General features: G+C 42.1%; 2 protein-coding genes across 2 annotated transcripts in view; one reads left to right on the top strand and one right to left on the bottom strand.

Annotated features, from left to right (window-relative positions):
• Positions 1 to 1,297, bottom strand: part of LOC106111988 (epidermal growth factor receptor kinase substrate 8-like) — a 13,956-nt gene extending 12,659 nt beyond the window's left edge. The window contains exon 1 of the mRNA XM_013294217.1: positions 1,164 to 1,297. The gene's annotated coding sequence lies outside the window, so the exon portion shown is untranslated. The remainder of the gene's footprint in view (positions 1 to 1,163) is intronic.
• A 109-nt stretch (positions 1,298 to 1,406) lies between these two features.
• Positions 1,407 to 2,207, top strand: LOC106099281 (Na(+)/H(+) exchange regulatory cofactor NHE-RF1). Its single transcript, XM_013277781.1, has one exon. It carries the CDS (start codon positions 1,431 to 1,433, stop codon positions 1,947 to 1,949), a length of 519 nt encoding a protein of 172 aa, XP_013133235.1. The 5' UTR covers positions 1,407 to 1,430; the 3' UTR covers positions 1,950 to 2,207.
• The last annotated feature ends 9,138 nt before the right edge of the window (positions 2,208 to 11,345 follow it).

Below are 11,345 nucleotides of genomic sequence, written 5' to 3'. Positions count from 1 at the left end.
CTGCGGCTGCGAGCCGAGTATGCTCAGATGGGGTATATATTCAAGATTTGTTGCACTCAACTGTGTTACATATACAGTAATATCATTCGGCCTGGTGCATCTTTCCAGCTTACAATCAGCTGTATTTTTTTTGGCTTCTTAAATAAATGTTTCCGCTGAGTTGTGATGTGCATTTAGCTCAATGATGTACACAGTGTAAACAACATTTAGGTATTTTTTTAGATTACGATTCGCCATTTTGCAAATGAGAGCACATTTTTTTGTGTCGACATGTGGAAAATATGGACATCGGTGATTATAAATCGGCAGTACATTCGTCACTACGTTCATACTACAAATGTGGGTTTTGTAGCAATGGGATCGATTCATTTGGAGTAACCAAGAAGCAAAGCCAATAAAATATTAATAAGACAACACGAGATCACTGGTATTAATGTCGGTTTACCCTGGCTGTGCATATATCTGCATAAAGTTAAAGAGGCGCAGATGTAATGGCCACCTTTAAACAGAAATAGTAATGTTACTTGCTTTTCCTATACATTCCCTTTGACGCCAAGTTTATGTCCTCTTCCCGTCCCTTCATTATCAGCAAAACCTTCACTAGATGAAATCCTGAATTGCTTCCACTAGAAACTGCCTTTAGTGTGGAAGTGCTACTGAACTGAAGGAGCGAAGACCGAGTCAATTGTGCAACAGAAAATACAAACTGAAGAGCTCAACAATGTGTGCGAACTGACTTTGGCTTACCTAACCGGAGTCCAGATTCAGAGGATCCCATTCTTTTACGTCTTACTTCCAGAAGAACGGTAACAAAATGGATTTTGAGAACAAGCTGAGTGAACAGCACCCGTGCACTGCGCAAAGGTCAACAACTAGCGCCTTCATTAGTATTAGAGAGGCGGAGGCGGAGGCGACCGCGCGCCCCACCCCCCTGCGCCCGCGCACTGCTGGCGAACGGAAGTTTATGCATGCGAAGCTTCCGAACGCCGCTTCCTCTGCTATGTCCGCGATTATGTGGCCATCATATCGCCATCGCCCGCCTTATTACCGCCGGCCACTGCTACCGAGATTCGACTCTCTCTGCAAATGCACTACACACGTTGAAGGTCTCCGATTCCAATCATACACCGCAGCGCTAACGCGCGCACTTCGCCTGTACTCACCTCGGCCGCCTTCAAGTCGACGACACGCCACAGGAAGGATCTTCGGAACACGCACTACACTCACAGTATTTGCAATACCTCGCGCCGCGTTGGCGACCCGACGTACACTGGCCCGGCCGCGCCCCGCCGCACCCCGGCCCCGCTGCCCCGCAGAGCCTCAACAGGTGAGAGGGGGGTGGGGCAAAGAGGGGGCGCTCGACGCCGGGCTGGGGGCGCGCGGGGCCTGCTCGCGCGGCGGCCGTGTGCGCTGCGCGCGCAGTCGCAGCGATGTCCGCGAACGGGTCGGCGGCTGCCGAGCCGCGGCTGTGCCACGTGCGGAAAGTGCCCGACTTCGACGGTTACGGCTTCAACTTGCACGCAGAGAAGGGCAAGCCCGGCCAGTATATCGGCAAGGTAGATGAGGGCTCGCCCGCGGAGGCGGCGGGCTTACGCCGCGGGGACCGCATCCTCGAGGTGAACGGGCAGAGCATCGCAGGCGAGACGCACAAACAGGTGGTGGCGCGGATAAAGCAGCGACCGGACGACGCCGAACTTTTGGTGGTGGCGCCAGCGCCAGGCGACCCCCTTCCCGCCGAGTTGGATGCGCCGCCCTCGCCGCCATCACCTGTTGCGTCCGCCGGTGTCCTCGCTCCCGCCGCGCCCGCCACCGACGCGGAGGCACCGCGCCTCAATCTTACCATGACGGCGGCGGAGATGCGCGCGCACCTCGCTTCCAAGAAGAAGGTGGACCCGAAGAAGGTGCCGATGGACCTCAAGTCCAAGTTCGACATTGTGAAGAAGCTGTGAGCGCGCGCGCGGCGTTGCCGCTCCGCGCCGCGCCGCGCCGCCTTCCATTGCCATTGATTTTATTGTACATAGGTATTATACGTTTTAAGGAATTTCGATAGAACTACGTATATGTTATAATTATATTGTAAATTATTTTTATGAGCGTAAATCGATTGAATTTTTATTAGCCGATTATCTAAATGTGTACTTTAAAGTTATCTACATACTTAAGTCCAATTATTGTTGAAAGATTAATAAAGGATATTGAAAAATAAAGTGTTCGTGTAATGATTTGTGAATTTGTGTGCGTGGGCGCTGGTTTGGCCGGCCTGCCGCCTGTGAAGGGGGAGGGGGCTCCGGCAGGGGAGAGGCGAGGCGGGGGGGATGTTCAAGGACGTGTCGTCGCGGTCGCTGACTGCGGCGGAGTGTTCCCATTTTTTTTCTCGTTATTTTAGAGAGATGACAACATTTTCAGCGCTCTCGAGTCGGCGATGACGTAGCGGCTACCGGCAGGTGACGTGTACTAGACAGGTAGATGTCGCGGGGTCGATCGGCGTGGCCTCGCCTGCAACAAACACCACGAGGCTTTTTTTTATTTCCTCTGCACACGGCCAAAGTAATATTTACAAAAGTAAAACAGCACAATTGGCGGCGAGCGTTGTCCGGCGCGACAGGCTTACTCACCAGTTCACCATTCACTAGTATTTCCCCTTGTGTTATTCATTGAGTAATTATTTTGTTTTATATATATGCCATTAAGATGTTTTAGGTTATTCTCGTCGATAAACATAAAAACTAAATAGTTTTGTATCAATTTCAACAGTTACCATTAGTAAGGACATGCGATTATAGTAGTGAGTTCGACTCTGCAAGGCGACCGTTGCCGGCGACACGGTCTACATCCAGACTACGAGTAGACCAGACGCTACATGTATTAATACAGTACTCCATTTTTTTCGTTATGTAAAGAAAATATTGAAATAAATAGTAATAAATGTAATTCGTGGAGCTGTACATGTTAATGGTACTAGTAGTTACAGTTCTATGACGACGTAACGTGAGCAAGGCGAGGCGGCGACGGGACGGCGACGGGACTAGTTGGCACGGGGCGCGGTGCCGCAATCACATACAACTTAGTTTACATGTATGTTATTTAAATAAATTTGAAAAAATAGCTATCAATACAGGTGATTCTTAACGGTCGGAATTACCCTGTACCTGTATACACACTTCAAAGATATTAAAAAAATATTTTGAGGAAGCACTATGCTTGACACTTCACTTGATACATTTTTCACATGAACCACATATCAATATAATTTATTGTATTAAAACTAATTGCCAATAGGTGTCAATAAATAGGATTTAAATGTTTATGTTTTATCTTATGACACTGTTTAGTTTATTTTATAACAAACTATGGAGCTTACAATTTTGTAAAATGTGTAATAACATCAATACAAGGAGCTGAGATGGTGTACTAAACTTGACAACTAACATAGTACCTTTCAAAGAAGTTACCGGTAAAAAAGTAGTTCACTGTGTCTATAATTTGTCTAAATAAGGTTGATTAGTTTGATCCATCACGCATATTATTTAATAGACGGGTATCACAGTGACGGAACATAAGCGAAAATTATGAACTATTTATTTATTTATTTATTGTAATTAACTCATACAAACATCTATATAAAGAAAAAACAATAAGTACCCCTTCAGGCGTGCAATATGAGTACAATTGCAGCGAAGCAAACATTTGGGAATAACATCATGCACCTAATAATATATTATATTTAAACTTTGACATTTTTTTAACAAGCTCAATCTTAATTATAACATGGTCAAGGGTTACACTTTAGTTTTATTGCTTCGAGTTAAAGAAATCTTGAATTGAGTAGAAAACTTGATCTAGCAACCAGGTTTTTAGATTTAATTTGAAAACTATACCATTCAATTCTTTTATGTTAATTGTTAAATGATTAAAAACCCTTATAGTAGTGATATTTAATCATAACAAAAAATATGGAACTAAACTGATTATTTACTTGTAGGCTTGCTCTATGCCCATGGCGAACACCGCACATGGGGCGGCCATTTTGTGTCATTCGTAAGCGTTAGTGTTGGGCTTAATCGGACATCTGCAAGTGCACTAGTACAATTGGGAAAACGTACTAGTACACACTTTTAGTACCTTTAAACTTCAGATTTGTGAGAACACAATAACACGAATAGAATATAACGAGAGCTATATAGTTGTTCGGTATAGATAGCACGGGTTCGCCACATTCGGTGGCGAACATAATTTTGTATTCGCGCCCCGGGTTTAGTGCGGGTAAGCGCGCCTATTTTATTTTTCTCGCACGGGCGGGTAGATGAATAAACCCTCTCCACTACGGACGGGCGCGGGGCCTGCGGAGAGGGGTGCGAGGAAAAAAGTCGGAATCGAGCAGCCAAGCGGGACGGTCGCGAACACTTGTGCGGATTAGAGTTGCTCTTTGTATAACGCGAAGACACAACAGGTGTGTCGATTTCGGTAGCGAACGGGGTCGCTAAATTGGATTTCGCGTTCGAAATTATTGGTACATCTTCAGGCAGCATCGCTGGGCCTATAGACTTGACTGAACCAGACTTTGACTCGATTGACAGTGACTGAGACAAGGCACCTGCAGGAGGTAACGCAATTCATCGAGCTGGTGAGTACCATTTTCCCCTTACGTTTACAATATTATGCCCTCCGGTGCAATCGTAGTTCAAGAGTAGGTTGTGCCGCGGGACCCGAACCCCTTTGTACGGCACAATAGTAATTACTTCACATCAAAATTTAAGCTGGGTCACATATTAAATAAACGTTGTTAGCGAAAATAAATTTAAGTTAAAAATAATTTTATCCACCTTTGATTCTCATTACCAAAGATGGATGCTTCAACCTGGCAAATATTCAATGAAATCAAACAATGAAGAGGCGAACACTGATATCGTGTAGTGTACTAAAAGTGCCAAATGTCCGATTAACAGAAGCCGTTCGGTGACGTTACTTTTAGTACAGTGCCAAGTAACATTACTTTTTAGTATACATCGTATGTGTACTACTCAAGACTAGTAAGCGTAGTGATGGGACTCGAGTGATTTTTTTTCACTCGAGTCACTCGGTACTCGTAACTTTCTCACTCGAATGCCACTCGAGTGAAGGTAAGACTCGAGTGATGTTTATAGACGCGAGTCACTATGGAATATGAAAATCGAGGAACCAAAATTTTAAAACCAATAAAACAATGTTAATTTAACATAAAGAAATTATTTTCGCATTAACTTAAAAGTTACTCAAAAAATCTGTACGAAATGTGTAAAAATAATGTTTTCCTTTAAACTAAACCTGTCTACTAAATCAAGACACCTCTTATATCATCTGTTAGTTGAAATTTTATAGTGTACTATAAATAAGTTCTAATCCATTTTAATAAATACTTACAAGTAATTTTCATGAGATCTAAATATGAACAGTTTGATTATGTTCTTACACAATTTTGATAATAAACATGCTTTAAAATTAATTTAAACGAAGCTTAAATAAACTCTACAAAAGAACAGAAATAGTGTGTTTTTAAAAAGATAACAAATTTAACTGAAAATGCTGTAAATATTTCTTACTCCGCTTAGTATAAACCAACAAAATGGTTACGAGTCACTCGTAATTCGAGTCAACTCGAGTCACTCGCAACTCGGGTTGTCAAAAATTTCACTCGAGTCCGAGTAAGAAAAAAATGACTCGAGTCACTCGAGTAAAAAGCAACTCGAGTCCCATCACTAAGTAAGCGTAAGTCAGTCCGATTTGAGTCGCGACGGAGTGCGCTCGCAACTGTGTGCTCGGTGGACGTCAATACAATATCTTAATCGATCGACGACGATTACGATCTATAATTATTTAGTAGAAATACGAATGGCGATATTGAGGAATACAAGTACACCAACTATTAAGACAATTATTTTGTTGAAATACCTTACTTAGGTGTTTCTACACTTACAAAAAAAAATGTCAAAAAACACACGATATTACCTGATGTTAGTCGAAATACTTCATACTTAATAATTAAATTAAGGAATAGTTGTAGTAGTGAATATAGCGCTAGTGATGACTATAATATTAACAAATTCCACTTAGATTACGCACAACCGTATTAGTAATAAATATCTACTCACTTTCATTCTTTGTATTTGTTCTGTATTTCTCATTTTTGATTTGACGTACTAACTATTAGTACTAACTATTAATCTAATCGATTCGAACTTCTAGGAGAGTAAAAATCGAAAATCGAAAAGATTCATGCCTCATTTTACACAACACATCCCTAATAAATCCTTATTCAGACAAACTTTAGTCTATATATTTCTTATATGGGTTTGACATACGTATAAGCGGTCACTCGCGACTTCGTCATGGGTCATGGCAGAGTTGATAAAAAAAAATACCCACTTGCATCAGTTAAGCAACTTTCTCGTCAAAGATCGGCCCAGCCTTTCCGATAATTACCGAAACAGACCAGCAGACGAAAATTTTAAAATTAGAATAATAATAAGAACATCTTTATCGCAAGCACTTGCAAGCACAACCTTTCGGATAAAACAGGAATTATCAAAATCGGTCCACTAGCGGCGGAGTTACGCCGTAACTCACATAAAAAAAAACATACAGACGAATTGAGTACCTCCTTCTTTTGGGAAGTCGGCCAAAAATAAAATGGTATCATAACATCTTGAGTATCTGGTGAACATAAAGAATACCTCAGAGAAAAACAACAAAATAAATGCCGCTGTTGGCGTCGTTTTCACTCCGTCCTAATAGATGGCGCTGTGGCGAGAGCGTCTTACATTGAACTGCGAGGTTATGAACGTCTCGCCACAGACCTAGTCGCTCGGTAGTTGCGGGCTCTTTGGTGATTTGTCGGTTGTTCTTTGTGTTATTATTGTGGTTGTCGTTGCGTTCTGTAGAAGTCGTTTGTTTCTGGAGTTTGGTCGTTGGTCAAATCCTGAGGTTCAAATTCGGAACCCAAGTTACGTAGGAAACAAAGCAGCCGCCTAAATCCCAAATTGGTTACACACAAATAGACATACAAGTTGTATCAACTACTTATGTACATACGATCTTCGTATGTATTTATCGTAGGAAATGGAAAACAAATGTACTTGAGTTTTCCGTTATATTTCACGGAAGTTGTGAAGCTATCATTAAAAATGTGCTAATAGGATATTGGTAGTTACATATGTGCTACTGGCAGCTGGCAGCTGGCAGCTGGCGCGGCTGCAATACGTAGCGCAACAGGAAGAGATGTGCAGCAGTGCGGAGCTGCGGCCTCGCCGCTACCAGTTTCGCCACTTCAGGGCCGCCTGGCGACGTTAAACAAAAAACGCTCATGCGTTTTCAAAGTTTTTTTTTTCTTTTGGTGTGTGAAACATAATACCAGACGACGTTTGGTATTGCAACCTACTTTTAACAGATGGTAATCGATGGAGGTAGGTAGGTAGGTTATATCTTTCTATCGAATGCACGCGAAAAATCAAGCAAAGTCAGTATGGTCCCCTTGCCAATATCCTGCGCAGCCAGGACATCATCAACGACGTTCAATAAGGCTGTTGCTGTACTTCGAGATTGTCTAAATCCCGATTGCAACTCTGGAAAGATATCGTTATGTACCAAGTAATCAATTATTTGCATGCACACTACTTTCTCCAGGATTTTTGATAAGGATGGCAAGATACTTATCGGTCGCAAATCTTTCGTAACGGTGGGGAGCATTTTTTTAGGAATGGGTTTTATAATTGCAATTTTCCAAATGTCAGGAAATGTACTAGTTTCTAGAGATTTATTAATTAAATGTGTAATAATACTTAATGTTTGCGGTAGCGTCAGTAGTATCATATCTAGGGATATGCCATCAACTCCTAGAGAGTTTGATTTTATACTTCTAATAACTACTTCTTCGGAAATTGATTTAAACTTAAAAACATTGGAAGTAAAGCGATTACAAGTGAAATGTAAAATATTAGATATCCGCAATACTTTTACCGGGAACTTCGAGAAACTGTTCATTTATTAGATTAGGATTGTGTAGATGCTGCGGGAGATCAAAATCGGTACTTGATTTGTACGTCCTATTAAATTTTTCCATAATTTTCGTGGGTCATTTAAGTTATTGTTTACATGATGTTGAAAATATGCATATTTCTCTCTTTGAATTGCAGTCTTAACAACCTGTCTCATTTCTTTGTGCTTTGTGTATATCTAAGTTGGTTCGACGATACTTAATGTAAGCTTTATCTCGAAGTTTCATCATTTCCTTTAAGGTGTAGGTTAGCCAAGGATGATGTTGTTTTAAGCGACAAGTTTTAACTGGTGCGTGACGATTGAATAGGTAATTAATAAGTGTGTTAAATCCAGCAACCATGTCATTTACATTATCACTTAGGATAATGTCCCAACGAATAGAATTTAGGTCCAAACTAAAGTTATCGACATCAATATCTTTAAGTGGTCTGAACTTTTTAATTTGCGGTAATGATTTACGTTTTTTTTACGTTTATGAAGCCTTTAATAAACGCATGACTACTTCTACATTTGAACAGATTATGTCAATTAAAGTTTCACTGTGGTCATTAAAATGTGTCGGTTTATCGATATATTGTTTAAGGCTCAAAAAGTTAAAAAAGTCAAGAAGCTTTCTTGTGTTATGATCATGAGAATTTTGCTAATTAATATTAAAATCACCCAAGAGAATGACGTAGTCGAAGTTCGAGAAGCTGACAACCGATTCAGTTAGGGCGTCAAGAAAAGTATCGACATTGAGCCATGGAGGTCGATAGGCAGTACCTATAGCCAAGCTTATACCCGCGGAGTTCATTCCAATCCACATTTGTTCAACGAGAGGCGCAGCAGGGTGTGGAAGATCTAATTTCCGGAGGTCGGGGAACATGTCGCAAACGGTAGCCAGGGACAGCTGGGGCACTCTCTTCCTCGCCAGGTCGCAACCAAGTCTCATTTATTGCCATTATATCGACACGATGTCGTGCCATCGCTACCTGAAACTCGTCGTGACCCGATCCTAGCGAACAAGGATTCAAAAAACCTATAGATAGTTTTCCTTTAAGCATAAACTATATTACGAAGGAATAAGTTAGTTCACAAAATTTGCAATGCAATAACATAGATGTCAGTAGGGTCCAGTGTCGCCAATCACAGAAATTTAACAGTTTAAAACATTTAGTGACCGGTAATACTAACGATAACATTACAAGTAAATTACGCAAGATATGTAAATGTAATAGTATAACACAAAACAAAAATATTTTCGAGTTTTCAATAAGCGATACGCGTTATGCACTATGCGCTATGCGGTATGCGCTATGCACTATGTGCATAACGCGATATGCGATTTTCGTGTTTCGAGTTTTCGATAAGCGATACGCGTTATGCGCTTTGCGCTATGCGCTATGCGTTATGCACTATGCGCTATGCGATATGTGCATAACGCGATATGCGATTTTCGAGTTTCGAGTTTTAGATAAGCGATACGCGTTATGCACTATGCGCTATGCGGTATGCGCTATGCACTATGTGCATAACGCGATATGCGATTTTCGTGTTTCGAGTTTCGAGTTTTCGATAAGCGATACGCGTTATGCGCTATGCGCTATGCGCTATGCACTATGCACTATGCGCTATGCGCTATGTACATAACGCGATATGCGATTTTCGATTTTCGAGTTTCGAGTTTTCGATAAGCGATACGCGATATGCGCTATGCGCTATGCGCTACGCACTATGCACTATGCGCTATGTGCATAACGCGATATGCGATTTTCGATTTTCGAGTTTCGAGTTTTCGATAAGCGTTACGCGATATGCGCTAAATGCTAAGCGCTATGCGCTATGCACTATGCGCTATGCGCTATGTGCATAACGCGATATGCGATTTACGATTTTCGAGTTTCGAGATTTCGATAAGCGATACGCGTTATGCGCTACGGGCTATGCGCTATGCGCTATGCGCTATGCACTATGCACTATGCGCTATGCGCTATATGCATAACGCGATATGCGATTTTCGATTTTCGATTTTCGAGTTTTCGAGTTTTCGATAAGTGATACGTATTATGCGATACGCATTATGCGCTATGCGTTATGCACTATGCGCTATGTGCATAACGCGATATGCGATTTTCGATTTTCGATTTTCGAGTTTCGAGTTTTCGATAAGCGATACGCAATATGCGCTATGCGCTATGCAATATGCGCTATGCGCTATGTGTATAACGCGATATGCGATTTTCGAGTTTCGAGTTTCGAGTTTTCGATAAGCGATACGCATTACGCGCTATGCGCTATGCGCTATGTGCTATGTGCATTACGCGGTATGCGATTTTCGATTTTCGAGTTTTCGATGAGCGATACGCGTTATGCGCTATGGGCTATGCGCTATGCGCTATGCACTATGCACTATGCGCTATGTGCTATGTGCATTACGCGGTATGCNNNNCGGTATGCGATTTTCGATTTTCGAGTTTTCGATAAGCGATACGCGTTATGCGCTATGGGCTATGCGCTATGCGCTATGCACTATGCGCTATGTGCTATGTGCATAACGCGAAATGCGATTTTCGATTTTTGAGTTTCGAGTTTTCGATAAGCGATACGCGTTATTCGCTATGTGTTATGCGCTAAGCGCTATGAACTATGCGCTATGCGCTATGTGCATAACGCGATATGCGATTTTCGATTTTCGAGTTTCGAGTTTTCGATAAGCGATACTTACTATGCGCTATGCGCTATGCACTATGCGCTATGTGCTAGGTGCATAACGCGATATGCGATTTTCGATTTTCGAGTTTTCGATAAGCGATACGCGTTATGCGCTATGCACTTTGCGCTATGTGCATAACGTGATATGCGATTTTCGATTTTCGAGTTTCGAGTTTTCGATAAGCGATACGCGATACGCGATATGCGCTATGCGCTATGCGCTACGCACTACGCGCTATGCGCTATGTGCTATGTGCATAACGCGAAATGCGATTTTCGATTTTCGCGTTTCGAGTTTCGAGTTTTCGATAAGCGATACGCGTTATGCGCTACGGGCTATGCGCTATGCGCTATGAACTATGCACTATGCGCTATGCGCTATGTGCATAACGCGATATGCGATTTTCGATTTTCGAGTTTCGAGTTTTCGATAAGCGATACGCGTTATGCGCTACGGGCTATGCGCTATTCGCTATGCACTATGCACTATGCGCTATGCGCTATATGCATAACGCGATATGCGATTTCCGATTTTCAAGTTTCGAGTTTTCTATAAACGATACGCGTTATGCGCTACGGGCTATGCGCTATGCGCTACGCACTACACGCTATGCGCTATGTGC

Source organism: Papilio polytes, unplaced genomic scaffold (genome assembly GCF_000836215.1).
Source record: "Papilio polytes unplaced genomic scaffold, Ppol_1.0 DF824135.1, whole genome shotgun sequence".
In the NCBI taxonomy this organism is placed as follows: domain Eukaryota; kingdom Metazoa; phylum Arthropoda; class Insecta; order Lepidoptera; family Papilionidae; genus Papilio; species Papilio polytes.
The sequence above is the reverse complement of the archived record's forward strand: the minus strand, read 5'-3'. Positions and strand labels throughout refer to the sequence as shown.

What these genes read in the sequence shown, in the direction of transcription:
- LOC106099281 (XM_013277781.1), top strand. Translation starts at nt 1,431, where the DNA reads ATGTCCGCGAACGGGTCGGCGGCTGCCGAGCCGCGGCTGTGCCACGTG.